We start from the raw sequence: 27739 nt of genomic DNA, 5'->3' as shown, positions 1-27739 counted from the left end.
CCATCCTACATTACACCACTATACTGTATTACTGCTTAGTGATCACATTTCCATCCTACATTACACCACTATACTGTATTACTGCTTAGTGATCACATTTCATCCTATATTACACCACTATACTGTATCCCTGCTTAATGATCACACTTCCATCCTACATTACACCACTATACTGTATTCCTGCTTAGTGATCACATTTCCATCCTACATTACACCACTATACTCTATTACTGCTTAGTGATCACATTTCCATCCTACATTACACCACTATACTGTATTACTGCTTAGTGATCACATTTCCATCCTACATTACACCACTATACTGTATCCCTGCTTAATGATCACACTTCCATCCTACATTACACCACTATACTGTATTCCTGCTTAGTGATCACATTTCCATCCTACATTACACCACTATACTGTATCCCTGCTTAGTGATCACATTTCCATCCTACATTACACCACTATACTGTATTCCTGCTTAGTGATCACATTTCCATCCTGCATTACACCACTATACTGTATTGTTACTGCTTAGTGATCACATTTCCGTCCTACATTACACCACTATACTGTATCCCTGCTTAATGATCACATTTCCATCCTACATTACACCACTATACTGTATCCCTGCTTAATGATCACATTTCCATCCTATATTACACCACTATACTGTATCCCTGCTTATTGATCACATTTCCATCCTATATTACACCACTATACTGTATCCCTGCTTAATGATCACATTTCCATCCTATATTACACCACTATACTGTATCCCTGCTTAATGATCACATTTCCATCCTACATTACACCACTATACTATATCCCTGCTTAATGATCACATTTCTATCCTACATTACTCCACTATACTATATCCCTGCTTAATGATCACATTTCTATCCTACATTACACCACTATACTGTATTCCTGCTTAGTGATCACATTTCCATCCTACATTACACCACTACACTGTATCCCTTCTTAGTGATCACATTTCTATCGTACATTACATCACTATACTGAATCCTTGTCAGGACTAGTTTTACAGTACAGTTTATTAAATAAGATACATTTGTTTCTAACGTAAAAGAAACAACAACAACAACAAAACTGTTTTCTTTGTTGCTTTTGTTTTAAATTGTTATCTAAAGACTGTAAAAAACTTTGGTCTCTGTCCAAATATTACAGTAAGGCATACAGCGATTAAGAAATAACACACCACGTGTTTGATTTACTTTTTGGTAAGAGTTCGCTCACTGATGGCTTAGTATCGGCAGATATATATAGGGTGAATCTCATTGAGGCCTTAAAAGATAGGCTGAACTGAAATCGATACGAAGTTCTAAACGTAACATTAGTCAAACCTGTTCAAAAACTTGCACGATTTGTTTGGCTTTCCATTTTAACAATACTTGAAAACAAGACACTTACAAGGATGATCCTATAGTATTAACCCTAAAATTGCCGGTTTGTGTGTATGTATACCGTTCGCTACAGGTGGGGTCCGCATAGCCAGTTATATTGGGATAGCGATAAGTCTACTGATTTACAACACCAAAATTAGGAGTTCGATTCCTCTCGGTGGATACCCGATGTGGCTTTGCTGTAAGAAAAAACACATAAACACATACAAAGCTCATAATAAAGTATAGGAAAAAAACCCAAACAAAAACTGAGTAAAGCACATACAGTCTCCCAGTTGTATTTTGTGAGTTCAACTACAATACTGATGTTAATTTTATGAATGAGTCGTACATTGTCAGGGATCCTCTAACACATAATCTTCTTACAATCGAGTTGTTGCGTAAATAGTTTAAACATTTGTTTGAAAAGACAATTCAAATACTTGCGTACCCCATTCACACTTCTGTGGTTAAACCGTCTTGACAAACTAAAACACCGTCACTTCGAAACCACAAACGTTATGGTTAATTCGTTTTCATAAACTACTATAACGTTACATCGCTACCACGAATGTTACGTTTTGTTGTTGTTAAGCCCAAAGCTACACCACGGGCATCGCAACTCGATGTTTACCGTCATAAGTCTTCAGATTTAGTTTTGGACCACTGATGGGGTACTATGCCATTAACATTAATCGCCACTTACATTACCAGTCATTAGTACAAAATATCCATCACAGAAAGTAGCTGTCGTCTTTCCAAATCCCCATCACTGACAATATCTGTCATTACTCTAATCCCCATCACCGACAACAGATGTCATCATTTCCAAGTTCCCCTCACTATAATAGTAGTCTTTACAAAGTTCTTATCACCAACAATATCTTTCATCATTACAAATCCGCATTACTAACAGTATATGTCGCCATTACAATTCCCCATCACTGACAAGAGCTGTTATAATTACGAAGTTCCTATCATTAACAATATCTGTCATCATTACAAAGTCCCCATCACTGACAATAGCTGTCATTATTATAAAGTCATCATTACTGAAATTAGCTGCCGTTATTATCGCCGATTATTGATTTGTGATTTCTATATTGTAACTTAAAGAGTTAAATACCTGTCAAAACATTAACCACAACATGATGACTTCTCTGGTTGCGTGTCTTATGTTATAATATTTTACCAATTTTATATTTGATTAACAAGATGCTAGTATCATATAAGTACACGTATATTCGCCCCTTTCATAAGCCTTCCACTTGCAGACGTATCTTCAGAACTGTGAGTGTCGAGCCCCCAGTTTGGCATATAAAGCTAGCTTGGAGTATAATTAAACTACGCAATCTCCAACATAACCTAAATTAACAGAAAAATGTTAAGCGATCTCAGAGTTATGGATTGTTATAAAAAAAAAAGGCTATGAAAAGTAGGATAATTATGTTATGATTGAAGATGAGCTAACCAAAGTATACCTTATATTTTGTCAAGCACAATGTATGTAAAACGAAAAGAACAGGAGCGAATTTCGAAACAAAATAACCGTATTCGTTATCACTAGAAATAAGCAATGGACTGACTAGAAGGGGGAAGGAAATCCATGAAGGAGAAATCTTGTGAAAGACTTGGCTGGATAACTAACTGTATCTTGTTTAAGGTCTTATTACAGCAAATACTTTAACAAAAAGATAGGAACGTTTTCTTCACCTGCGTAGAAAATAAAACGACTTAGAAGTATTTTTCAGTCATGATTTCACATAACTTTATCACTGGAAACTCGCTGTCCTCGTTCCTTTACCCTAGACAGCGAGAACCCTAAAATAGTTGACGTTTCGAAACAATTTGCTTATTTCGTTGTTAGCGTTACGTTACGTGGATAACAAGCTAAAGCGTGATAAATGGCGTGTGCAGCTCGCGTGCCTTCTTTTCCACAGTAGAGCTCTCGTGATTTTCCTTTCCGTGTAAATAAATAGAATGACTGTCTTTCAGATGGTTACGCCCAAGATGTATTTTACTTTGAGGAACCCAAACAATATTCGACACTAAAATTAACTTTAAATAAAGCCAGCGACAAAAAACTAGTTTAAAACAGCTTGATAACTTAACTATGATAACGATCTCTCTCATTAAAATGATGAAATCTGAAATACATCTTAACGAAGCTCGATAAACATTCAAATTACGTAATATTTCTATGCACAGCTCTTACGTAATAAGACAGAACTTATATAAGCATTAATTATAATACTATACATCCAATTTGTGATAGAGGTAAGAAAATTGAGAAGGTATTTTGTATTTTAGAAATTTTATTTTCTAATAAGCACAAAACAACACAATAAGCGATCTATACTTTGACCATCAGAGTTTGCGAAATATGAATTTAGCTTTGTAAGCTGTGAGACAAACACTGAGCTACCGAAAGCGGGGGGAGTTTATTAGAAAAACAAATATAGATGTATCAATTGTTGGGAGTGTAATAAAGTCATCTGTGGTTTACAGAGTGTGTTATCAATATGTCATGAGTATTTAATCTTGATCCACAGTAAATATAAAAAATAATATATTTTATGTTCGTGTGTGTTATTTTACAGTAGTAACTCGCCTTGCTTTTTAACACTTTTAATTCGTACACGTGTGGAACAGATGATTATGACAGATAAACCTCTGCAGCACAGTGACAGACGACAGTCTGTAATATGTAATCAACAACAGCTGGTAATAGTTACGTTTTATAGCCCTTTAAAAACGAGCTACAAGTTACGACCCTGAAAAGGTGTACAGTGATTTTGTGGAGAACCAACAAACAGTAAAGACATCCTTTACACATCTGTCCATTCATGGAAGTACAGGATTTATTGAACCACGATTTCCACTCACACACATAAGTTGTTTTAATGAAGAGCCCTTCAATAATTCCTTTTATGAAAAGCGATGCACTAAACTTGGCTTGGTACGTCACGTGATCATTTCGATCGTAACTAAGAAACAAGTGTAATAAATAACCAACATGAGAAAGTTGTGTTACCATAAACGCGTAATTTTGTGATTTCAGGTATATCCTGAAGCAATAAAGACACCATAAAGTTGTAATTTTAAACCTAATGATTACAGGCAAAAGTGCAATAAAATGTAAAAGCAATGTTTTGGAAAGCTACAGTTCAAAATGGCAACAGACAAACTTCAAAAGAGTATTTATCATATACGTCATTTTATTTCATTCTGTAATAAAAACGCCTAAATTAATAGTTATACGCATATGCAAAGTAATAAAAAACCCAACGACAGACAGTTTACGAAGAAACTGTAATAATTTTATTACCTTACACAATAAAGTAAACTTACTTAATTCTACCCTCTTTACAGTCCAGCTTCATTCTAAATTTGTGTGTTTGGAAAGTAAGGATGTTTTATGCAATAACTGTCTTCGGAAGAGAAGGGTGAAAATATCGATACTACCCCCTTACCTTTTGAATCATAGTTCATTACAGCTACCCCAAGTTTCTTAACTGACAAAAACAATAAACCATATTTTCTTACAGAAAACTTTCTGGGCTTAATGACCATACTTTATTTATACACTTTTCAGACATAGTGACAATATTTTATCAACAAACGTTTTAGGTCTAGTGATCATACTATCGCTAATTTATAACAGTTCCATGACCCATCTTTGTTTCAATCTGTTTTCTTATGTTTTAGTAATTTTATCTTAATATGTTTGTCGTGTTTCCATTGATAATTCAGTGTTATCTTTTGGAAAAAGTTTCGTTGGAATGCATTAACGAAATGGAAACAGCATTTACGAGTGCAAAGTAGGCTTAATGTCTGAAATAAGTTTAACATAGTATGATGTTATGTTCCTGTGGCGCACTAATTAATATTTTTTAATAAATATTTTTTCTTTCCATTTAAATGATTAGCACTGTAAAACTTTTTCTAACCTTGTGAGCAAAGTCTTTACACATAGACAAATTTAGAATGGCGGGAAACTTTCAGTGTAGAATATTCAATACGCTTCACCTTTATCGTTATAATGTTTTGCAATTTACCATTGCATTTACTGCCTATGATACAACACAACTCCAAGCTGTGGTTAGACTTGGACATATATCAAAATATTACACTAAAAACTATGAGAATACGATAATGAAGCTTGATATTTCTCACATAATTTATTTTTCATGGTCTGGGAAAAAGCACCAACTTCCCATAAAATACCTCCAGGGAAATTAAGTTACTGTTTAAATTGACATTATCGTTTATTTATGGCACCAAAAGTCTGATGAAATATAAATGTCAAAAACGTAAATTCATGTCTGAACACTTCTTTCGAACAGAATTCACATAATTAAACTTTTTTTTCGAAACAAAATTAATAAACTAACATTTTATCAAGCGAACAAAATGGGTTAATTCATATTATTCAATCACTGTAAAACTGTTTGCTGTTTTTTAACAGTCGAGAGCGCGATGTACTTTATATGAGTACTTTTTATGATGGAAGTTTAAATTTTGGCATTCTTAATGCATGAAGTTCCTCTTACTGATGCTTGGTCTAATATTGGCTTGAATTTTGCGCAAGCTACACGTGAATTGTTGTTTGTCGCTTAATGTTGGAGTCTTCTCGAAATGATCTCTTTTGGTGTTTGTGTCCTCTTTAATTCGTCTTATTTTGCTATTTGAGTCCTATTTAATTGGTATTAAATAATATAAATCTTAAGGTTCTTAAAGTACAGTCAAAGTTTTTAAAGAGCAATCAAACAATAGGAGCTCCATTTCCAATCAATCCCCAAGTGGGATTCTTATGTGGCATTACAGTTCATGTTATACATGAAACATTAGACAATATAACAGTTCATGCTATACATGACACATTAGATAATATTACAGTTCATCTTGTGCTTAAAACATTAGACAATCTTACAGTTTATGTTGTATATGAAACATTAGACAATGTTTGTGGTTTTGAATTTCGCGCAAAGCTACACGAGGGCTGTCTGCGCTAGCCATCCTTAATTTAGCAGTGTAAGATTAGAGGGAAGGCAGCTAGTCATCACCACCCACCGCCAACTCTTGGGATACTCTTTTTACCAACAAATAGTGGGACTGACAGTCACATTATAACGTCCCCACGGCTGAAAGGGCGAGCATGTTTGGTGTGATGGGGATTCGAACAAGGGGCCCTTGGATTACGCGTCGAGTGCCTTATCCACCTGGCCATGCCGGGCCGGTATTTTTGGTATTTGAGTTCTCTCTAGTTGGTATTATTTGGTGTTTGAGTCTCTTTAAATAGTCTGATTTGGTGTTTATAGTCCCTTTAATTAGTCTTTTTTGGCGTAGGTACCTTTGCCAGTCTCTTTTTTTTCCTATTGGTGTCGAGTCTTCTCTGGTATTCGTCTATTTTATTGTATGCTACTTTGATTCCTCTTTTGTGTGTTTGGATTGTTTCGGAAAGGATTCAAATTCTCTTAACACACTCTTTACCCATTACGTACAGTAAAATATGTCGGTTTTTAAAATATCTTCGTTTTTATTTACATAAAAATCTTCATTCAAACACATACTATAATAATAATAAGTGGACAACTACTTCAGGTAGGTTGCATTACACGTATAAAAGTACATATGTTAGGTTTTAGCTTTGCTAGAAGATTACCGTAGCACTGTCGAAATAAAGACCACGTGTTTGAACCTTATTTAGTTAAATAATCCCTACTCTCTTTTGAGTCCCCAGCTGGGACAGCAGTAAATCTCCGGATTTAAAACGGTAAAATCAGGGGTTCGATTCCACTCGGTAAACACGGCAGATAACATACTAGGGCTGTGCTATAAGAAAAGCACACGCTCCTCTCTCTGACGTCTTTAGCTCTGACATGAGCTCTCATTTAACTGTTAACTTCTCCCATAGATGGAGGGGAGGTGTAAATAAATTGTTTTCATCTACGTTGTGATCAATTCTAAGAACTTGCAAGTGAAAATAAAGAAGAATATATACATATCAACCACAGTATATTCATTACCGACGAAGCTTTTAGCTCAACAGCGGGGCTCATTAGCCCAGATAATGTTTTATGGATTCCATATCCGTTTCATTTACTCTTTTTCCCATTAAAGAACCAAATATGATAAAAACTACCGTCAAACAGTAGAAATTACTTAGAAAGCAAAGCTATCGTATAGTTTACGTTTAAAACAAAGGAACTTAAACAAAAATAATATATTCATATATTTATAGTTCATGTTCCTAACCATGATGATAAACACCTATCAACATTTATACTTTTGTCGATAACTGTAAACTTATAAATGATTTATTACATAGAGTGAACATCAAAACAAATATAATTCCTTATTCTTTACACTTCGGTTGAGAGCTGAGGACATTGATAAAACTGCTCATATATTACAATTATTGGGAATAGTTTAATGTAGATGATATTTAGTATTCAACTTTTACGTTTACAAAACTTTAACGTAACTAAGTACACTGTGCAAGAAGGCCTGCCACTTAGAAGGACTTTGCAAAAGCTATAAACAATTGACTTTCCTACTTATTTATTTAACATCAAGTCTTATACAAGAAAAGCTGTGTAACAGCAACAGTATAAAATAGTACAATAAACATTTGCGAGAGGGCGCTTTTAACACATTGGAAACTGGCGTAAGAACGTTGATAATTATGAAATGTAAGTTACATTTAAATATACTAGATAACTCGAGTCTTCTTATAATATATTAGTTTATTCTTCAGGCATGGGCAGAAAGTAATCTGATCGCTTACGGAAGGCAGAATTTCATTTTTCAGGGGTAAACTGGCAGCAACGTGATCACTTTGGAAGGTGGATCTATCTTTCTAAGGGCGAACTGAATGAAACCCATTAGTCCTCGTTCTTCTGAGGTGAAATGACTGTAAGCCGACTACTTATCTTTAGTAATGCATAAATTAAAAAAAAAAAAGTAATTTGGCCGAAATTATTTCAAGCATTGTGAAAGTGATTGATCTTGGACAATATCTTTATGACACACAAAAAATGCACTAAACTGCTGTAACGTAGATATCTCACATCTCGATATCGAAAACGTTCACATTATTTCTGACTAATGAAAAGATGGCTTCATTACTAGTAGTAAATTTCCAGAGTCAATTGGTATTACAAGAATGATAGCACGATACTAAATAATTGTATTCAAAAAATTATTTAACTTGTCTAAGATAACACATTTCGCAAACAATTGTAAAACTCCAAAAACAACAAGAAAAAACTCCGAACATTTGGAAGGTGTGGTTTTCCTAAAGAGTTTCTATCGTTTCAAGAAAATACCACTTTCTAAAACTGTTCCAAGCTCGAGGTATTAAAAATTACGAAAACTATAACTAAAACCTGCTTATTTTAAAGCAAAGTCATATTAGAGCATCTGCTGTGTCCTCTGCGGGGAATCGAACCCTGAAATTTGGCGATGTAAGTCCGGAAGATTATAGTTAAAAATTTCATTTACTGATAAAAACATCAAGGAAGATGTAGCGTAGAGCCCATAGATGGCGCTACTAGCTGTAAACTAAAATAAGGTAAATCAAAATCATTTGCGTGAAACCAGACTTCTGTTTTCCTGATTGACTCAAGGTGTTTCAAAAAGATGGATTGTCCATCTGAAAAGAACTAACTCTTTTGTATCAAGTTCTATTAACGACAGAAATAAACTTGCGAAAGAACCATGGTACCCCATAATAATATGTAACGTAGTTATAATTCAAATTCTACCTATATACCAAATACCTTTTATTTACAAGTACTTGCGGATGTCAACAACTACCGTCAAGCTTTATCAATGTTTTATACAGTTGACCAGAGTCACACTTACTTAAAAGAAAGATGATGCGAATCTTTTGTTTTTCAGGTTCATAACCTCAGTTTAGTTTTCACGTGCATGGCACAAGCTGTTAAAAAATAGCAAGGTATGCTGGCTGGTTACATAACTCACCACACGTGAACTTTCACTGGCATTACTTTCCGCACTTACCACGGTAAACTTAAGTTATAAGGTTCAAAGTTCGATCACAATATTGGAGGTAACTGTAACGGGAATGTAAGAAAAATAAACACATTTAGTGCAGGAAAACGTGCTTCCTGGTTTTCTGCTTTCGGTTCCTTGTGTGTAAAGTTACTATATTCAGTTTATCATACTTTAAAGAGTAATTATCTTTAAAACTCTTAGGTATTTTGGTTTCGACTTATTTATGGAAGCGTGTGATAACTTTATTTTTTAACCTAACTAGCCTAGGTTGACAATATTATGTCCCTCATGTTCCAGCAAATGAAGACCATGTGTGCCATGAGATTTAGTGTCATATTGAATCCTCTGAAGAATACATGTGACGCGATAATTTGTGCCAAAATGGATATTTTGAAGATTACGTGTGGCATGAGAACCAGTACAATGTCTTTTTGTTTTTGAATTTCGCGCAAAGCTAACGACGGCTGTCTGGGCTAGCCGTCCCTAATTTACCAGTGTAAAACTAGAGGGAAGACAGCTAGCCATCATCATCCATCCCCAACTCTTGGGCTACTCTTTTACCAACGAATAGTGGGATTGATCGAAACTTTATAACGCCCATCACGGCTGGAAGAGCGAGCACGTTTGGTGTAACGAGGATCCGAGCCCGCGACTCTTAGATTGCGAGTCGAGCGCTCTAACTAGCTGGCCATGCCGAGCATAGTCCAGTGTTACCAGATGTTCCGTATGATAAGTTTGAGATTCAATACATGAAGGGAAGGAAAGACACACCGACTATGTGCTCTTAAATATTTCTGGTAGAAATTAAAATTATTGGAATAAATAACATGTAAGAAAAAGAAAAGAAAGACAAAACAGAATCAATCTCGCGAATTTTCATCAAGAAGGTCCTCTAGTGGCTCAGCGGTAAACCATAGCGCCTACACCGATAAAAATCAGGTTTCAATACTCTTTGTCATCACAGCAATTCGACAAAATTCACCAAAAGTTGACTTGTGCAAAAATGGTCCGCCGTAACGAGTCAAGTAGTACGTGGGACGAATATGCATTTTATTAATGAAGAAAGTATACTTCCGGGATTCGAGTTTCACATCTACTGTCGTACAAAATAATAATAAATTCGGATTTTTTGCAAATCGCCTAATTTGTAACATGTGCATCTTACTGGATTATCTGTTGACACTTCGGTTGTTACAAAAATAACATTTGTTTTAGCATGATAGATTAACTTTGCTCTCAATGAATGTGATACTTTCCGTATTTACCTAATGTTATTGCACTTAAATTAGTTGCATCGGTAAAAATGTTTACAAAAATTTAGGCTTAAGGGTCTCGTTTATTCACTACCTGTAGAAAGAGTGAAATACAAGATATTTTCATTGTTTTAAATTTAAATCATTTATTCTAAAGCTGCCATTTCTACATATTACGTTAGATAATTCATAATTGCACTTTTTTTTCTTAATTTTACAGCAACTGTAAGTATGTTTCGAATTTCGTGCAAAGATACTCTATGGCTATTTGTGGAGCGGCATGGCCAGGTGGTTAAGGCGCTCGACTCGTAATCCGCGGGTTCAAATACCTGTCACACCAAACATGTTGGTAAAAGAAAAGCCGAAGAGTTGGCTGTGGGTGGTGATGATTTAGCTGCCTTCCCTCTAGTCTTACACTGCTAAATCAGGGACGGCTAGCGCAGATAGCCCTCGAGTAGTTTTGCGTGAAATTGAAAAAGAAACAAACTTAATGCTGAACTAATGGGAAACGTAAATTGAACGTTCTTAATTAAAGTAAGTATGGGACCTTAAACACAAAAATACGAAATCCTATAAACCAAGCATGTTTTCAACGCGGATCTTTTTCTTCAGGGGAAAAGCTTTATCATTCCCAGTAGTACAACAGTGTGATTTCAAATGAGACATTGGAAAGTGTGTGTAAAAATTTATCTTTGAAAAAGAAACTACAAGTGTGATACAAAGGTGTTCGTGAATATTTTGAAGACTACGTGTAATGTAGCGATATATTCGCATATGAGATCATACTTTGGAGAGTGTCTCGTACAACCATATGTTTACAAACGAAGAAGAAATATTGGAAAGTGTCTGGCACAAATATACGTTTGCACATCAGAAAGAAACATTGGAAAATGTCTAGTATAATTATATGTTTACAAATGAGGTCCATACTTTTGGCAAATGTCTAGTACAATATGTTCTTACAAATGAGGCTTTGGAAGATGCGAGGTTCAAAAATGTTAAAAAAGTGAAGCTGTGGGGGGAAATATATTTATTTATATATATATATATATACACACACAACAAAAATAACACATGGTGTTGTTTCTGCGCTACAAAGACTTCTAGGAAAATAAAAAAGAGAAAATTGACTCAATGGGGGAAGTGAAAATAAATCCTTGCGGTACAAACATCTTTGATGGCACTTAAATGGTGAAAGAGGTGCTTACTGAGAGAAGTTTGAGTGACATCTAAGAATGGAAACTAGGTCAGAAAAGGTGCATATGTCTACGTGTGCAAATAAACGGGTGCAAGTGTTTTATTTATTTATTTATTTATTGAAAAAGGCAAATAAGAAAACACTAAGGGATGGTAAAAAAATCTTACTTTCTTCGGTTTCAAACTTTTAATCACGCTTGGAAGATACAGCTGAAAACACGAGCCCACTAGCGCCCCTTCGTGCTGAACCTTGACAGCTTATATAAGAACTCACTTTCCCGCCAGTTAGTGTGGATGTTTGGCTTCTTGCCAAGTTCCTCCCACATAAGAATAACTCCTGCCAAGTAGCTAGTAAACGGTTTACATGGAATTGACGACCCCCCCCCTTCAACAAAATGACAAACAAAACAAACGCAAAACAATGAAAGAAACTGAGAACAAAACTAAGATAAACAAATCACAATTGAACTTATAAAGAGAGTCGACAGTTTACAGCAGTAGTTTTATTATTAGTTCTTATAAGATAATTTCACACAGAAGTTTCTATTATGACGTCACAGCTTCTAGTGTCGTTTTTTTAGTTGACGAAAATACTGAATGTATGACTGGATAAAAAAATTTGGTAAATACTGTAAAAATGATTATGCTTGTACTATATTTTTCCAAACGTACATTGGTTTTTCACTGTTCACAAATGTTTGTTTGTTGTTAAGTGGAAAGCTTCATAACGCGCTGTGCTTTGCCCACCGCAGGTACTTAAACCCGATTTCTAGCATTATAAGCCCTCAGACTTAATCTTGAACCACCGGAGGTTTTTTCTAGAATATTACTGAAACAAAACAAACAATATTAATTTCAATTACTTTTCAATATGCTTTGCTTATCCAAGTTGCTCCAGAGATTGACCAGAAGGAAGGTGTACAGTGAATATCTCCAAATGCCAACTATTGGTGTGTTATTTATTACATCTGCTGTTATTCTTAACTGATCCAACAGCGATATTTGACAATCATTCTTATAACGCATCCACTCAATGTATGTTTTTAGAACAACAAAATGTGAACCATGAATCTACAGATTCACAATCTGAAAACACTAAACTTAGCCACACCCGACCCATTTTCAAAAGGAGGATGAATAAGTCGTTACCGGTTGTTTAATTAATTTGCAACATCGTTAAGTGGCCTTTAGATAAACATCAGTACATTTTAGTAGAATATAAAGCAACCCACAGTACGTATTGCAATAATGTGAACCCCAAAATACTTTTTATGAAGTATGACGTTTTTAATTGGTTACTGTGAACTAACGTAACTCAATCGTTACTTACTAACGTTTACTCAATCATTTTAGCGATACAAGATAAATAATACTTATTTAAAAGTTTCCGTTATTTTACATATTTATCCACCGCTGGGACAGCGGTAGGTCTTCAGATTTACAATGCTAAAATAAAGGTTTCGATTCTTCTTAGTGAATAAAGCAGATAGCCCAATTTGGCTTTGATATAAGAAAACACGCACATTTTACATATTCAAGTATTGCTATTAAAAAGTTACTCAACACCGTTCAAAACTACATGTTATCAGGATTACCGCCGAAAACGTCGCTAAATAGCGAGGGTATTCAACTGATGGATCAGTACATTTTACGTACTACACGTTTTTAACTTTATGACACTATCTGTTCCGAGTTAGAACAATATGCTAAGTTTCAGTTAGTGTATTGTTTATTGGGTTAATATAATACGTCCTTAAAGTGGGTATACAATTAAAAACATTTTAAATCCAGTATCCAGTCTAACTGTGTTAGGTATTTATTATTTTAACACTATACACAAGCGCCAAAAAAACAAAACAATACTTACATAAATGAAAAATAAAAATTAGCCCGGTAAGTAGCTTGCTTTCATCAGAAATGAACGATAATTCAAAGAACTGTTTTTTTAAACATATATTTTGTATCCAATACTAACTACTTCTGCAAGCCTTCTCGGTAATAAATGAATGTGTTAGATAGATAGACAGATAGAAGAAGCAATGTTTAGAGACCTTGGACCTTACTCCTGTGACTGAATTACATCCATTATATACCACGTCCTCAGAGCAAAAACATCCACCCACCCTTACAGACTGGCACGTGCTTCAGAATTTCCTAATTATACTGGCAAGCTATCCATATAAAGACCCAATTTTCTGGACAGGGTTGCTGTGCTTATCATAATAATAAAACTGGGGCAGAAGAGGGGAGTTAGGACTTTTAAATAAACTAGATACATTCTGCACAAATAACATGGAATGTAAATACGACTAAGACGTTCCTCTCAGCTCAAAGAAAATGGCCGCGGAATATTGCTTTTGTTTGTTTGTTTAATTTCGCGCAAAGCTACACGAAAGTTATCTGCGCTAGCTGTCCCTAATTTAGCAGTGTAAGACTACAGGGAAGGCAGCTACTCATCATCACCCACCGCCAACTCTTGGGCTACTCTTTTACCAACGAATACTGGGATTGACCATAACATTATAACGCCCCCACGGCTGAAAGGGCGAGCATGTTTGGTGTGACAGGGATTCGAACCTGCGACCCTCGGATTACGAGCCAAGTGCCTTAACCACCTTAACGCCTGATCGCCGAGGAACAGAGGGCACTTAACAAACTAGTAACTCATGTTAGTGTATGGATCCAGTTTAAGAGCAGTAATACGTTAAAAAATATTTAAGAAAGAACTTGTAGCATGAATAAAACAAGTAATACGTTTAAAAAACACTACTGATCGAAATAATGGAAACTTACAATGTTGATTTGAGCATGTCGAAAAGGTTGAGGAATAGAGGGCACTTTCAAACATGTAAGTCGTGTAATATACCACTTCAGTAAGTTTGGCAAAGTGAGATGATAACACATGAACTGTTTTCAAAGTGTACGTGAATTTTACAATGACGAACTAAGCAAAAATGTCTTATTCACGTAAATATAAATGTAAATGCCTACATGAACATTGCACTGAATGGGATTTGAGTAACTGCGAGACGTTACGAACCCCATGCAGTATTTATATTAGCTGTCAGCAAAAGCAGACAGCGCCTAACTGGGGAGGGAAGGGAAGCACTTGATTCTCCCAGGTCTCCTAGTCTTAAAACCCAATGGATGGATACCACTCCAGTTGTGAAGAACCAATACGACGAAAAGGTTAAGGAATAAAGGGCAGTTTTAAACTTGTAAGTCGTGTTAATATACCACTCCAGTTTTAGAGTCTACTTGTGGAAATGACTGTGGGAAAAAAATTTTAAATTTTATGTTAAGCTATGAATGGACACTTTAAAGATCACTGGCTTATTCTTCTCGAGTTTAAGAGAAATCTGTGATAACTACAAGCTCGAAACGATACAAATTTAAGAAGCTTATTTTGAGATCGAACCTCAAAAGGACTGCAAAATTTACTGTGAATTATCCGATGTTTTAGGATCAGCAAGCTTACATAATCAGAAAACTTTTATAGAACTAAATAGACGAGTTAAAAGTTCTTTCACGTTTACAAGAAACTGCCAGTAATGAAACATCGCGTTTTTTCATTGCGAAGATGAGTTACAGAGCATTTATTTTTTTCATAGTGAGCTGTAATTATGAAAAGATGGGTTACAGTACATTTATTTCTCACACTCCACCGTCAATATGCGAATACGAGGGTTACAAGACATCGCTTTTTTTCAATGTGAAATGTGACTACAAATAGATTAATTATAGAATAGTTATTTTTTCATAGTGATCTGTAACTATGATAGATGTGGTATACGATATTTATTTTTCATAGTGAACTGTAACTGTGAATAGATGAGTTACAAAACTACTTCGTTTCCATGCAAGTTCGTAGCTGTGGGCTGAAAAGGCGTTATATCCTTAAGTATACAACATATAGCTTATAATACTAAAGATAAACCTGATTTTTTTAAAGCAATATATCATTGTTATTTAGTTTATGATCTCCCAAGTGTATATTGCCCTAGGTTTATGTCTCTTGGCACAAATACATGAAGCGCTATTTCCAGTCTAAACAAAAGGACAAAATACAATGTAATTAATTTTCTGAAAATAGTTTCGGCCTGTGTCTTAATTACAGTTCGGAGAACCCATGCACCTATGTTTAGTTTATTTGTTTAAGCTCAAAGATGTACAATGAACTATCTTTTATATGCCCAAAACAGGGATCGAACCCCGTATATTAATCATCAAGCTTGTCGCTGAGACACCGAGGGGGAGATGCTGTTCAAAGTCCAATCTAAACAGGTTGTATTTCATCTTTTGTTAAACATACAAATAAGCTTATTTGTAAGAAACAAAGTTCTCCCAGTCTTGGTTTAATAATAGAAAAATTCAAAAGAGGTGTTGTGGAGTTCTATTTTAATACGAAAATATTTTTCGTATCGCTTTTACAGGTTTTATTCTTATCCATCCGAAACGTCGTTTGCGACACATGATTCGATAACACAAGTCATAAAACCTATACACCTCTGCTGCTTCAGAGTGTAATGAACATTCTTTTTTACTGCACGTGCAAACTTTAGCTCGAGAAAAACTGAAACACGCAATTATTTACCAGCAACACATTCAGGAAAGTCTATCAAACTCTTGAAGTTTTTTAGGAGTTTTGAAACGTGATACAGGTTTCAAAAGTAGCGAGCTGGTTAGGGTCTATAGTTACCGAATTCTTGACGTACGTATGAACAAAGCGCAAACAGCCCTCGAGTAGCTAGCATTGCACAAAATTCAAAACAAACAAACAAACGTAAGAACATATTCCCCATCCCACTCTGATCCTCCATCAGACGTCCCAATGGTTCAGCAATAAGCTTGAGGGATTTATAACGCCAAAACCTGGAGTTTAACCCCTTTTTGTTAGCACAACACAATATAGCCAATTTTAATTCTTTGTGCTTAACAAAAATCAAATATTTTTGGACCGGGCTTGGGTCAGAGGTTATATTTGCTCGGACTGTGAATTCAAAGGTTTCTGGTTCACGTCTCGTTGCCGAAACATTACGTTTCGCACTTTGCTAATTGTGGGTACGCTATGTTAGAGCGGCAGTCCTCTTAGCTCAAGATCTTTTGACCAGCTGTCTTCCTTTGTAGAAGCCCATTCTTTCAAAATTACGGATGACGATACGCAAGAATCTTTTGTGTTGTGCTCGAAAATTCTAAAACAATCCTCCTTCAGCCGTTAAATATTTCTCATAACCTCTCCTTAAACCTCTTGTAAAAATTTGTAAAGAAGACTGTTTGTTTGTTTTGGAATTTCGCGCAAAGCTACATGAGGGATATCTGCGCTAGCCGTTCCTAATTTAGCAGTGTAAGACTAAAAGGAAGAAAGTCATCACCACCCGTTGTTAATTCTTGGGCTACTCTTTTACCAATGAATAGTGGGATTGACCATTACATTATAACGCTCCCACGATTGAGAGGACTAGCTTGTTTGGTCTGAGGGGGATCCGAACCTGTGACCCTCAGATTACTCCAGCGCTCCAACTACCTGGTCATCCCGGGCCTACTGTATAAAAGAAATAATACATTATTCAGTGAAAGTAAAATGTCTAAGTAGCAGTAAATATACATACTTATATATGTATATAAGCTTGTAACATTCTGCTCCAAATATCTTTCCAACTTCATAAAACAACTTCAAGTCCAGAAAATATCGAATTTCATGCACACTTAAACTTTATTTGTAAGTGTTCTAAGTTTTGAATTTCGACTACAACCACTATTCTAACTTCCCTATGGAAACTAACACTGTAGTGTATTTTTAACTTTAAAATAGTAACATAAGGAAAGTGTTGTGTCCGATGACAACCAAATGAAACAGATAATAAGGGAAATTCAATTTAATAAACGCTTAAACTTATCATATGAACCATAAAAAAGTTTCACACAAATACAAAGGAATTTTAAATGTTACAATTTTTTTAGATTTGGTCCTCCTTTTTTTTTCTTCCCAACATGGCCAGGTGGTTAAGGCACTCGCCTCGTAATCCGAGGGTCGCGGGTTCGAATCCCCGTCGCACCAAACATGCTCGCCTTTTCAGCCGTGGGGACGTTATAATGTGACTGTCAATCCCACTATTCGTTGGTAAAAGAATAGCCCAAGAGTTGGCGGTGGGTAGTGATGATTATCTGCCTTCCCTCTAGTCTTACACTGCTAAATTAGGGACGGCTAGCGTAGATAGCCCTCGTGTAGCTTTACGCGAAATTAAAAAAAAACAAAACAAATTGAAATGTGGCAGACGTTTATTAAATGGCCGCGTCCTACCTGATGCCACAAAGATCAACACCTTACGTAAGTTTCATATTTAAAACCAAGCCTTTCGTTCACTCGGTGGAATTTTTAACGATATAATAACATACCTACCAGATATTAACTCGTGAACTGTAAGGGTGAGAACCCGGTCACTAAATGAAAATAATGATAGGTACAAAACATATTCCCGCCAAAAAAAACTGACTCCACAAGTCAAATACCGGTTTTGAGCTAAAGAGTCGCCCCAGCAAGGCATATAATATAGGCGGTTACTGTATAAACCAGATACTTAATTGTCACCTGTTACGGCAATATTGTATTTTAGTAAAAATTTCAATTAAGTATTCGCATAACAATTACAACAGATCCCTAAAAATAAACACTGGGCAAATCGAATAACACAGATTTGACTTAGGAACTAGAGGTAAAGTACAGCCTGTCCAAAGTATAATTAATAACCTCTACATAGTTACAAACGTACGTAGTTGAATCTCTTGAAGATAAAGTAGCAGCGTAGGCAAGACGTAAAGCGCCCTCTATTTGTTATTCATCTAATTCGCAGGGTAACTCGAAAATAGCTTTTGACAGGGCACCAAATCTTTTATATCGGATGAAATTCACACTTACTGAAAATGGAATCTTTTTTGAGTTAAACGTTTGAAGGTAAGCTTCGTGAACTAACAGAGTAGCTTTATCTAATGTAACATAACGATTTTATATCCTGAAAACATCGTGTATAAACACATCAAAGTGAAAACTGTTATTTGAGAGAAGTAGATTAGCTGAATTATTGTCGGCTGATATTTCATTTGTATTATAAAGTATTTAATTAACTGAACTGAAGGTATTCTAGTCGTTAGCTGTCAATATGAAATTCTTAGGCAATGAAGATAAACCATTAACAAGTGTTCATTAAGGACCCAAGCCCCAACTGTTACAACCAACTCTGTTTCTTCCTCGAATAAACAGCCTATTTTAAAAAGTATAACGGAGCAAATGATAAACTTAAAAGCTATGATAATCAGAAGTTTTAAAATTTACTATATGGCAAAAACACAGATATTATTTGTACATTATTAATCATTATTTTACACTGCTCTTTCAAGAGTGAAAGAAACTCGATAAAATAAACCAAGTAACGACACTAAACAACGATAAAGAAAAACAAAGTTGCCGATTAGAAAGCTTCAGGTTATTTATTAATCATTGCCTAAAAATGTTATAAAGGTTTTACTGGTTTTGTTTTGTTTTCAAACGACACTTAATACGCAATAAATATCACGTAATGATATGAACAAAGATGTTCAGACGAGATGGAATTATTAAAATAAAAGACATTAAGATCTTTTATAACCAAATGACCATACAAGTAGGTAAAGTCGCTAACAATTAAAAAGCCTTAACATTTTCAATAACTTATGAATCTTAAAATGAAGCAACCCCTCTAATACTTAAAGAATCTTGAAAACAGGTAACACCTCTAAGTTAGATACTTTAACGCCTCTAGTTAAAAAACCCTAAAATAGATAATACCTCCCACAGTTAAAATGCCTTAAAATACCCCACACCATTAATGCTTTAGGAAGAGTAAAAAATAACTTTTATTTAGTGTGAACAAGTAACCTTATAAGACAAACTCTGTGAAGAAACTTTAAAAATAATTTACAAATAACTCGTACCCATGACAAGAAGATAACATTAAAAACTGTGTTTGTTGCATTGCACATAGCTACACAATGGACATCTGTGCTCTGCCCACCGCGAGTATCAAAATCTAAATTATAAACACACTGTTTTACTGCTGAGTTGTCGAGAGGAGGGAATTATAAATAGTCTATAGTGAAGAGAGAAAATGCCTAAAATTTCGTTAACAATTTTGAGCTTTTTACAAGAACAGGAAGGTAGAAAACGAGAGCTTTCAAACATTGTAATAATAACCAGCGCAAGCAATATATGTCTAAAAACGGGTACCTAAAGTTTGACACTCTAATTTGAAAGAACTTTATTTAAATTGAAAACCACAGGGAGAATGAAGTTTATTTTCAGTAATTTCAGCTCATTTCATTCTCAATATAAATTTACCATCCCCCTTTTGTCATCTCAGTAATTGTGTTACCAATTAAGTCAGAAACGCCTGTTAGTAATAATGTTGATGCCATTTATCGATAACACACAGAAGCATTAGGTAAAATGTCTTTAATTCCCACGGAAATGGGTCCTTTGTTGTGAACTGCAGTACTATTTTCATGTAGTTGTTGGATGATGTTTACTAAGTGACATGGCCAACCAGCACAGTCCTCCCCTCCCGCCTTATCCAAAGGGATTAAATAAGCCCTAGTTGTGTGCAATTACGTTAATACTTCTCTATAGCTGATCTAATAAGCAGGCCATCCTCTTGGGTTCTATAGCTGATCTAATAAGCAGGCCATCCTCCTGGGTTCTTTTGGTATTGTCAGCAACGTTACATTTCATACACAAAGTACGAATGCTCGGAAAGTGTCACGTTACGTCAGGGGTCGACTCTCATCCATGAAAGGTCACAAGCCTTATACAGTATACAAAATATATGTCATATGTAATTCAGTAGAGTAAGCCTTACGAGAAGAGACTTATAAACAAACACTGCAGCTGTGGTTTTATTTAGAAGCTGTCGACCCTCATAATAAAACATTCCTACAGCCTGTAAATGTAACGGTCTAAACGCTGAAGCAGGCGAAATGTTGGAAAGTCAGTAGACCTGAAAACTGTTATTAAAAGAAAAGTTTTACTGTTTTTAATGTTGAAAGACATGTCTTTGATCGTTCGTTATTTATTTTTCATGTAGGGGCGTTATTTTAGGGGGATGACAGGGGCTACCCCTCAAAGCTCGGAAGGGAACCCCAAATGGCAGTTCCTGTGAGACGTTTCTAGTCACGCCAAATTAACACATATACAAAAATTACGTCATAGCGTGAGGCCCCAGCGTTCCGCGAAGTCAGTCTTCTTTGCCCGTCAGCCCCTTCCCCCCAAGTAAGTATTTTAGGAAATGCTGCTCCTGCTATGGCGTTATTTTAATATGTTCTGGGGCACTTACGTTCAACAAATCCAAATTCTGAAAGAATATCTTTGACACTACGAACTATCCCGGTGTGTTGGTAAACATGAAAAAACGGAGTTTCATGCCTTTCAGAATTCCAGTCTAACCACTGTTGATAGATATAAAATCAAGGTAAAAGGTGTTAAGGACAGGCGATACAAAAGCAGTTTTGGTGGTACAGTGTCGTGGTACTATGATACCTAATACATGATGTATCCTAATCTGTGAACTTTGGATACAAACATATTTCGAGACATTTTATGATTCGGGCGGCTGGAGAATACGAATATTATTTCAACCAGAAAACACCGGTATCACTACAAAGGACGCCACCAACATCAACAAATAACAGATACAGCGAGAGTGTGCTTTTAAAACTTAGTTCAAGGTCGTAACTTAATACTGTAATATGGACTTTCTTAACAGACTTGAATGCTAGTCTTACTAGCTGCTGCATACCTGTGGTATATTCTCACTGTTGGATTAACGTGTGTTACAATTATCACAGTGAGAAGAAAGTCCTAATTATTAGAGAGAAGATTTTTACTGTGCTTAATAAGGAAAGTTTGTAAGGTGTTATGGAAAAAAGTGCTACTGTGACATCAGTTTTTGTTTAAGTGTTCTTCCCTGTATTCCATCACGTCATCAACTGAATATTCCTTCCGTGGTCAAGCTGGCCCAAACCCAAAATATTACATTAGCGTTCGTCTGTTTCATCATCCTGTTTCTCTGTTTAACATGTACGTCCTTCTTGTTAACAGTTTCTACATAAGTCTATAATCTCAAAAGTATGGAAAACCGAGGCAACACCAAGACATTCAATCTGTTGTTTTTGTTGTACTATGTGAGCTGCTAAGGGAACAACCGGTTACTTCCTTTTCCGGCTGTGAGCAGTAATTTGAGATATTATATAATATCTCAGCCTAATTTTTATTATATATTTGAAACCACAAAGATTTGTTCAATCAATAAAACTGTTAGGTTTTTTTTTTTTTTTTCTCCTTTTATTATAGCACAAACACGAGTATCTAGAGCTCACTTTCGTGTCTCTTTGGTATATTGTTAATAGAGATGACATCACAGTTGCTTTTAGAAAGTTCTACCTCGCTACTATCAAAACAGGAAATATTTAATATATTTTATTAATTAAGCATATAGAAAGTTAATATTATTTGTGCTTGATGTTAAAGTGAAGAGTTCACTTAGCGCTCGAGTTATCATAGAAACCAAAATCAGAATTAAGAGAGTAAGTAATCATTCCTTCGTGTATTGTCAAGTTTCAAATTAAAAGTATGTTTTAAATTATAAATCCGCCAAAGGTGACTTCACGATCACGGTAGCAACAACTTACTTTCTTTTTGTGCATTTTTTTCTTCTGATATTACAGATTAGTTTGGTAACTTTTGACACCAGAATAGTTGAGAGTAGCTGTTTATAACACCAGTTCTTAAGAGTAATTGATATTAACTTCTAATCAAAGCAAACTAAAAATCAAACCAGTAGAAAGCATATTTAATTTAATATCCTGCTCTTACGTCCTATAATTTATTGTTTCATCAGTTCAAGTACCCTAACCGTTAGCACCATTTACAGCCATAATCCCAATATGCACAAGATTGGGTCAGCTTAGGCATAGGATAGTTCTAAACCATAAACTACGCTAGCAGTGCACAATAATCCTTATAATAAAATATATAACAACAATTCAAAATAACCAAAATATATTATAAAAAAATAGATATATTAAACATTCGACACAATAATGTTAATGAAAATATCATCAAAAAAAGAATAGAAAATACCTTACTTACGGAAGACACAAACACTAAAAGTTTGCTCGAAAAAGAACAATGCCATATACAGAGAGTATTAAATGAGTTGATACTGTGCTACATCTATAAATCATGTACTCACTACAGATAAAGACGCTTTATACAATTTATTTCTGTGGGTTACAAATATCTAAACTATGAGATAGGTTTTGCTGGATTTTCCGGAGGTTTGAGTGTGTGAGTTTGTCCGAAGTGTTATTTACTCAATCTACAAATAAACGTGAGTATTCTTTAAGCATTTTTTTAACCATAACCCCCTTAAAACGTCGGTAAACGAACAACACACGTAGAATATAAGTGTAATACTATTTACATTTTGTTTAGCTTAGAAACAAACTAACATTTGACTGCACTCGCAGTATAGTTCCTAAACCTGCCGGTAGTCTAATGAAAAAAAAATACAAACTGTATTAAGCGCATGGTGTAAGCAAGATAAGCTATCGAGTTAATTAAGCTTAGAGATGAATATTTTGATAACAAAAGCTTTTAGAGCAATCTACTGGATGACGTAATGGTAGTTTCTTGTCTAAGAGTGGCTTCTGTAATGTTTCGTCTCAGAACAATATATGTTGATTATTCAAAACAAAAGCAAAACGTGACATAATTATTTACATTTATAAAAACAAATGTCAGTTTACATTCCAACACTTTTCTCTTTGCAATTACAAAAAATATAAAAAGTATAGAAAAAAAACTTCCTTCATTACATAGGTATATATTATATGTCCGATTAATACCTTTTTTCTATTTGATTTATTAACAAACAATTGTTCACGATGTTACCCATAACAGTAATATTTACTTATTCCTTCAGAAAAACAGATCTTCCAGAAAACTGTATTTGTTGAAAGATCTGTTTGCACTAAACATAATAAACATGATGATCATTCTCACTAATAAAAAGGCAACACAAAGATAGAGTAATGTTTCAGGCAACACTTCCGGTGCAGAACGGGAAACAAATAATCTTCCTTTAGTGCACTGTGTTTACATGCACATAGCTCATAACGTTCTACTTGCAACAGAAATGTGTTCATGATTTATGATAACGATGACTGCCTGACTAGGTCTTACACCCTCTCCATCCATGTTTTGTGACAAATTGTGTTACGTAGTGCCTTTCTACAACGCAATACCCACTACGGTAAATGTTGTTATCTGTTCCTTTTCAAAAGCCCGTTTGAATGATTCAATGCTACAGGAGTCCATGGGAGTTCTCTGTGAGTGGTATAGCATGAGTTCCAGTTTGTGGAAAAACCGGAATGTTCACTTGAACATGTAGCTGGATACTTCGTCTTGAAGGAGCCACACTTTGCTGGCATTAACTTCGTAAAAATATATTATCTTTCCTCGGGGGGATTGATGTCAGAACGTCACCTTAGTGTTTTCTCGTTCCTCGGGGGGATTGATGTCAGAACGTCACCTTAGTGTTTTCTCGTTCCTCGGGGGGATTGATGTCAGAACGTCACCTTAGTGTTTTCTCTTTCCTCGGGGATTGATGTCAGAACGTCACCTTAGTGTTTTCTCGTTCCTCGGGGGGATTGATGTCAGAACGTCACCTTAGTGTTTTCTCGTTCCTCGGGGGGATTGATGTCAGAACGTCACCTTAGTGTTTTCTCGTTCCTCGGGGGGATTGATGTCAGAACGTCACCTTAGTATTTTCTCGTTCCTCGGGGGGATTGATGTCAGAACGTCACCTTAGTATTTTCTCGTTCCTCGGGGGGATTGATGTCAGAACGTCACCTTAGTATTTTCTCGTTCCTCGGGGGGATTGATGTCAGAACGTCACCTTAGTGTTTTCTCGTTCCTCGGGGGGATTGATGTCAGAACGTCACCTTAGTATTTTCTCGTTCCTCGGGGGGATTGATGTCAGAACGTCACCTTAGTGTTTTCTCGTTCCTCGGGGGGATTGATGTCAGAACGTCACCTTAGTATTTTCTCGTTCCTCGGGGGGATTGATGTCAGAACGTCACCTTAGTGTTTTCTCGTTCCTCGGGGGGATTGATGTCAGAACGTCACCTTAGTATTTTCTCGTTCCTCGGGGGGATTGATGTCAGAACGTCACCTTAGTATTTTCTCGTTCCTCGGGGGGATTGATGTCAGAACGTCACCTTAGTGTTTTCTCGTTCCTCGGGGGGATTGATGTCAGAACGTCACCTTAGTATTTTCTCGTTCCTCGGGGGGATTGATGTCAGAACGTCACCTTAGTATTTTCTCGTTCCTCGGGGGGATTGATGTCAGAACGTCACCTTAGTATTTTCTCGTTCCTCGGGGGGATTGATGTCAGAACGTCACCTTAGTATTTTCTCGTTCCTCGGGGGGATTGATGTCAGAACGTCACCTTAGTGTTTTCTCGTTCCTCGGGGGGATTGATGTCAGAACGTCACCTTAGTATTTTCTCGTTCCTCGGGGGGATTGATGTCAGAACGTCACCTTAGTATTTTCTCGTTCCTCGGGGGGATTGATGTCAGAACGTCACCTTAGTGTTTTCTCGTTCCTCGGGGGGATTGATGTCAGAACGTCACCTTAGTATTTTCTCGTTCCTCGGGGGGATTGATGTCAGAACGTCACCTTAGTATTTTCTCGTTCCTCGGGGGGATTGATGTCAGAACGTCACCTTAGTGTTTTCTCGTTCCTCGGGGGGATTGATGTCAGAACGTCACCTTAGTGTTTTCTCGACAGTTGAACTCATCGTTGTAGCTCTACACTGCAACCACACACACACAAAGCCATTAGATAAGTATGATATTTTTTAAACGTTGTATCACCGGATTCCTAAACGTTTGTAGATATTTGATAAGTAGAGATATACTTCGTTCAATCTCGTAACATTTTCGGTGATATTTGTAAAGCAGCTTTTGACAGTTGGTCTTGTGTTCGGCTATGTAATTTGAGAGACATTTGTAAGAATGATTCTTGTGCCGCTAAACACGCGTGTATTATCCTACTCTAGCTGCTATAAGCTGCGGTGTTCTTGGGTCATCCAATGTCAAACTGGTAGCCGGTCATGGAACAGCCAATTTTTGCCCGCTGGAATCACGCTTTTCCTTACTTTAATGACACAGAAGATATATTGAAAATTATAAAACTTCCGTATCTCTTATAACAGTGAAATACTCTTATTATGTAGACCTTCCAGACATGTCTAACGTTTAGAGACACCTGCACGTGCAAATTATCACACTTCCACTGAATTGTGACAGGTTTAACTCTCTTATTACCTTCAGTTTGTCATGTTTCTGGTCATATTGATCAGACTTAATTTCAAACAAAATGAAACATCTTTGGATTTAAATAAAACATTTTTTCTTTAGATAAATTTTCGCCGTTTAATATTCAATACTGGAAATCAGTGTAAACATTCTTTATAATAAACACAAAGATATATATAATGATAAAGAACCCAGAAAGCCCCAGTTTTATGTTAGGTGCCGAACAGGTTCAAAATACATAACGTCATTATCAACCTCTTCTCCTAAGTACTCAGTGTACAGGAAACACAGGCTTTTCAGTTTATCAGGTAAGTTACATGCATCTGCTTTAAATATTACAAACTACGATTTAACACTCAGTTTGCGAGTAAATGAGATAAATTGGTTGGGCTATAGAAAGTGTTACGATTTCCAACATTCAAGTTAGAACAATAAAAAACGTACTTACTAAAGAAAGGGTTCACGTTTCTAACCTTAAAACATCACATTTTACTTCCACATACACACAAAAATTCCCTTAATGTTTGGTAACTAAGAAGTAGAGTTTAGGGTGTTGGCCGTGATCCCTTTTGAACAAAAGTATAAGTGTTCATGTCCAAGTGGATACCATTCAGTGATGGGTAAGTTTTGTTGGGCCTTCTATGGCCATATCTATCGATAGAACTCGCAAAACCGTGGGAAAAATAGCTTTATAAACGTGATCTTGTATTGCGAAAACGCGCAGTTACTACCGTATGCTGACTGGAGAACAGGGTTTTACTCGCTCAAGGACTTCAAATCTCTATTCAGTATTAGAAAAAGAGAGCACTAGAAAGTTTTGTTTGAGAGTCAAGTCAAAACATGTTTCCATAGCTTGCAGACTGGGTGTTAAAAATATCTTGGTGTTCTTTACAAAACCGAAAAACAAAATGATGGAAAAAACTAAAAGTAAGAAATTTAGGAATACTATGGCAACAGATAAAGCTATACTGATAATTATGCATGGAAAGAACATTTGATTGAACACGTGGTTTTAGAAATGAAATCAAAATTAAGAAAAGTAAACCACTTTTAGAAATTCTTTTTAGGTTCGGTTTTGTCTCTTCTCTTAAAGAAACAAAATCTAAGTGTGCGAAAACCAATGAATCAGTTTTGAGTAATTACAAAAAAAAATGTTCATTTTGTTTTTAGCTTTACTCAAGTGTAAGTATTCTGTAACCTGATGATGTAGTACTGATTTATTAGAAAACCTTTTCACTGATAGGTGGCGTGAACATCGTTTTCTCTGAAATTGAAGCTAGGTAATGTTTCTTGTTAAGCAAAAAGCTACATAAGGGTTATCTGTGCTGCGCCTATTACTAGTATCGAAACCCAGTTTTTAGCACTATAAGCCTTCAGACTGATCGCCTAGCTACTGTGGGGCACTAGGTGATGATAAATAGGAATAGAACAGTAGCTTTGGCAATTGAC

The 27739-nt window shown here is 35.7% G+C and overlaps 1 protein-coding gene and 1 long non-coding RNA gene across 4 annotated transcripts in view; one reads left to right on the top strand and one right to left on the bottom strand.

The window, feature by feature from the left end:
* Positions 1-27739, bottom strand: part of LOC143240421 (Krueppel-like factor 6) — a 107512-nt gene that overhangs the window by 34556 nt on the left and 45217 nt on the right. Inside the window, exon 1 of one of the 3 annotated variants that reach the window (XM_076482831.1) lies at positions 14675-14902. The exons of 1 other annotated variant lie outside the window; for it this stretch is intronic. In XM_076482831.1, coding sequence (XP_076338946.1) covers positions 14675-14785 — 111 coding nt within the window. In that variant the 5' untranslated portion in view covers positions 14786-14902. Of the gene's footprint in view, positions 1-13748; positions 13895-14674; positions 14903-27739 lie in introns of those variants that run through there. One more of the 3 variants, XM_076482834.1, reaches the window with a different exon arrangement.
* The window catches only part of LOC143240422 (uncharacterized), a 78717-nt gene continuing 69659 nt past the window's right edge, over positions 18682-27739 (top strand). Inside the window, exon 1 of the long non-coding RNA XR_013021756.1 lies at positions 18682-18833. This is a non-coding gene — a long non-coding RNA (uncharacterized LOC143240422). The remainder of the gene's footprint in view (positions 18834-27739) is intronic.

Source organism: Tachypleus tridentatus, chromosome 13 (genome assembly GCF_004210375.1).
Source record: "Tachypleus tridentatus isolate NWPU-2018 chromosome 13, ASM421037v1, whole genome shotgun sequence".
Taxonomy (NCBI): Eukaryota; Metazoa; Arthropoda; class Merostomata; order Xiphosura; family Limulidae; genus Tachypleus; species Tachypleus tridentatus.
The sequence above is the reverse complement of the archived record's forward strand: the minus strand, read 5'-3'. Positions and strand labels throughout refer to the sequence as shown.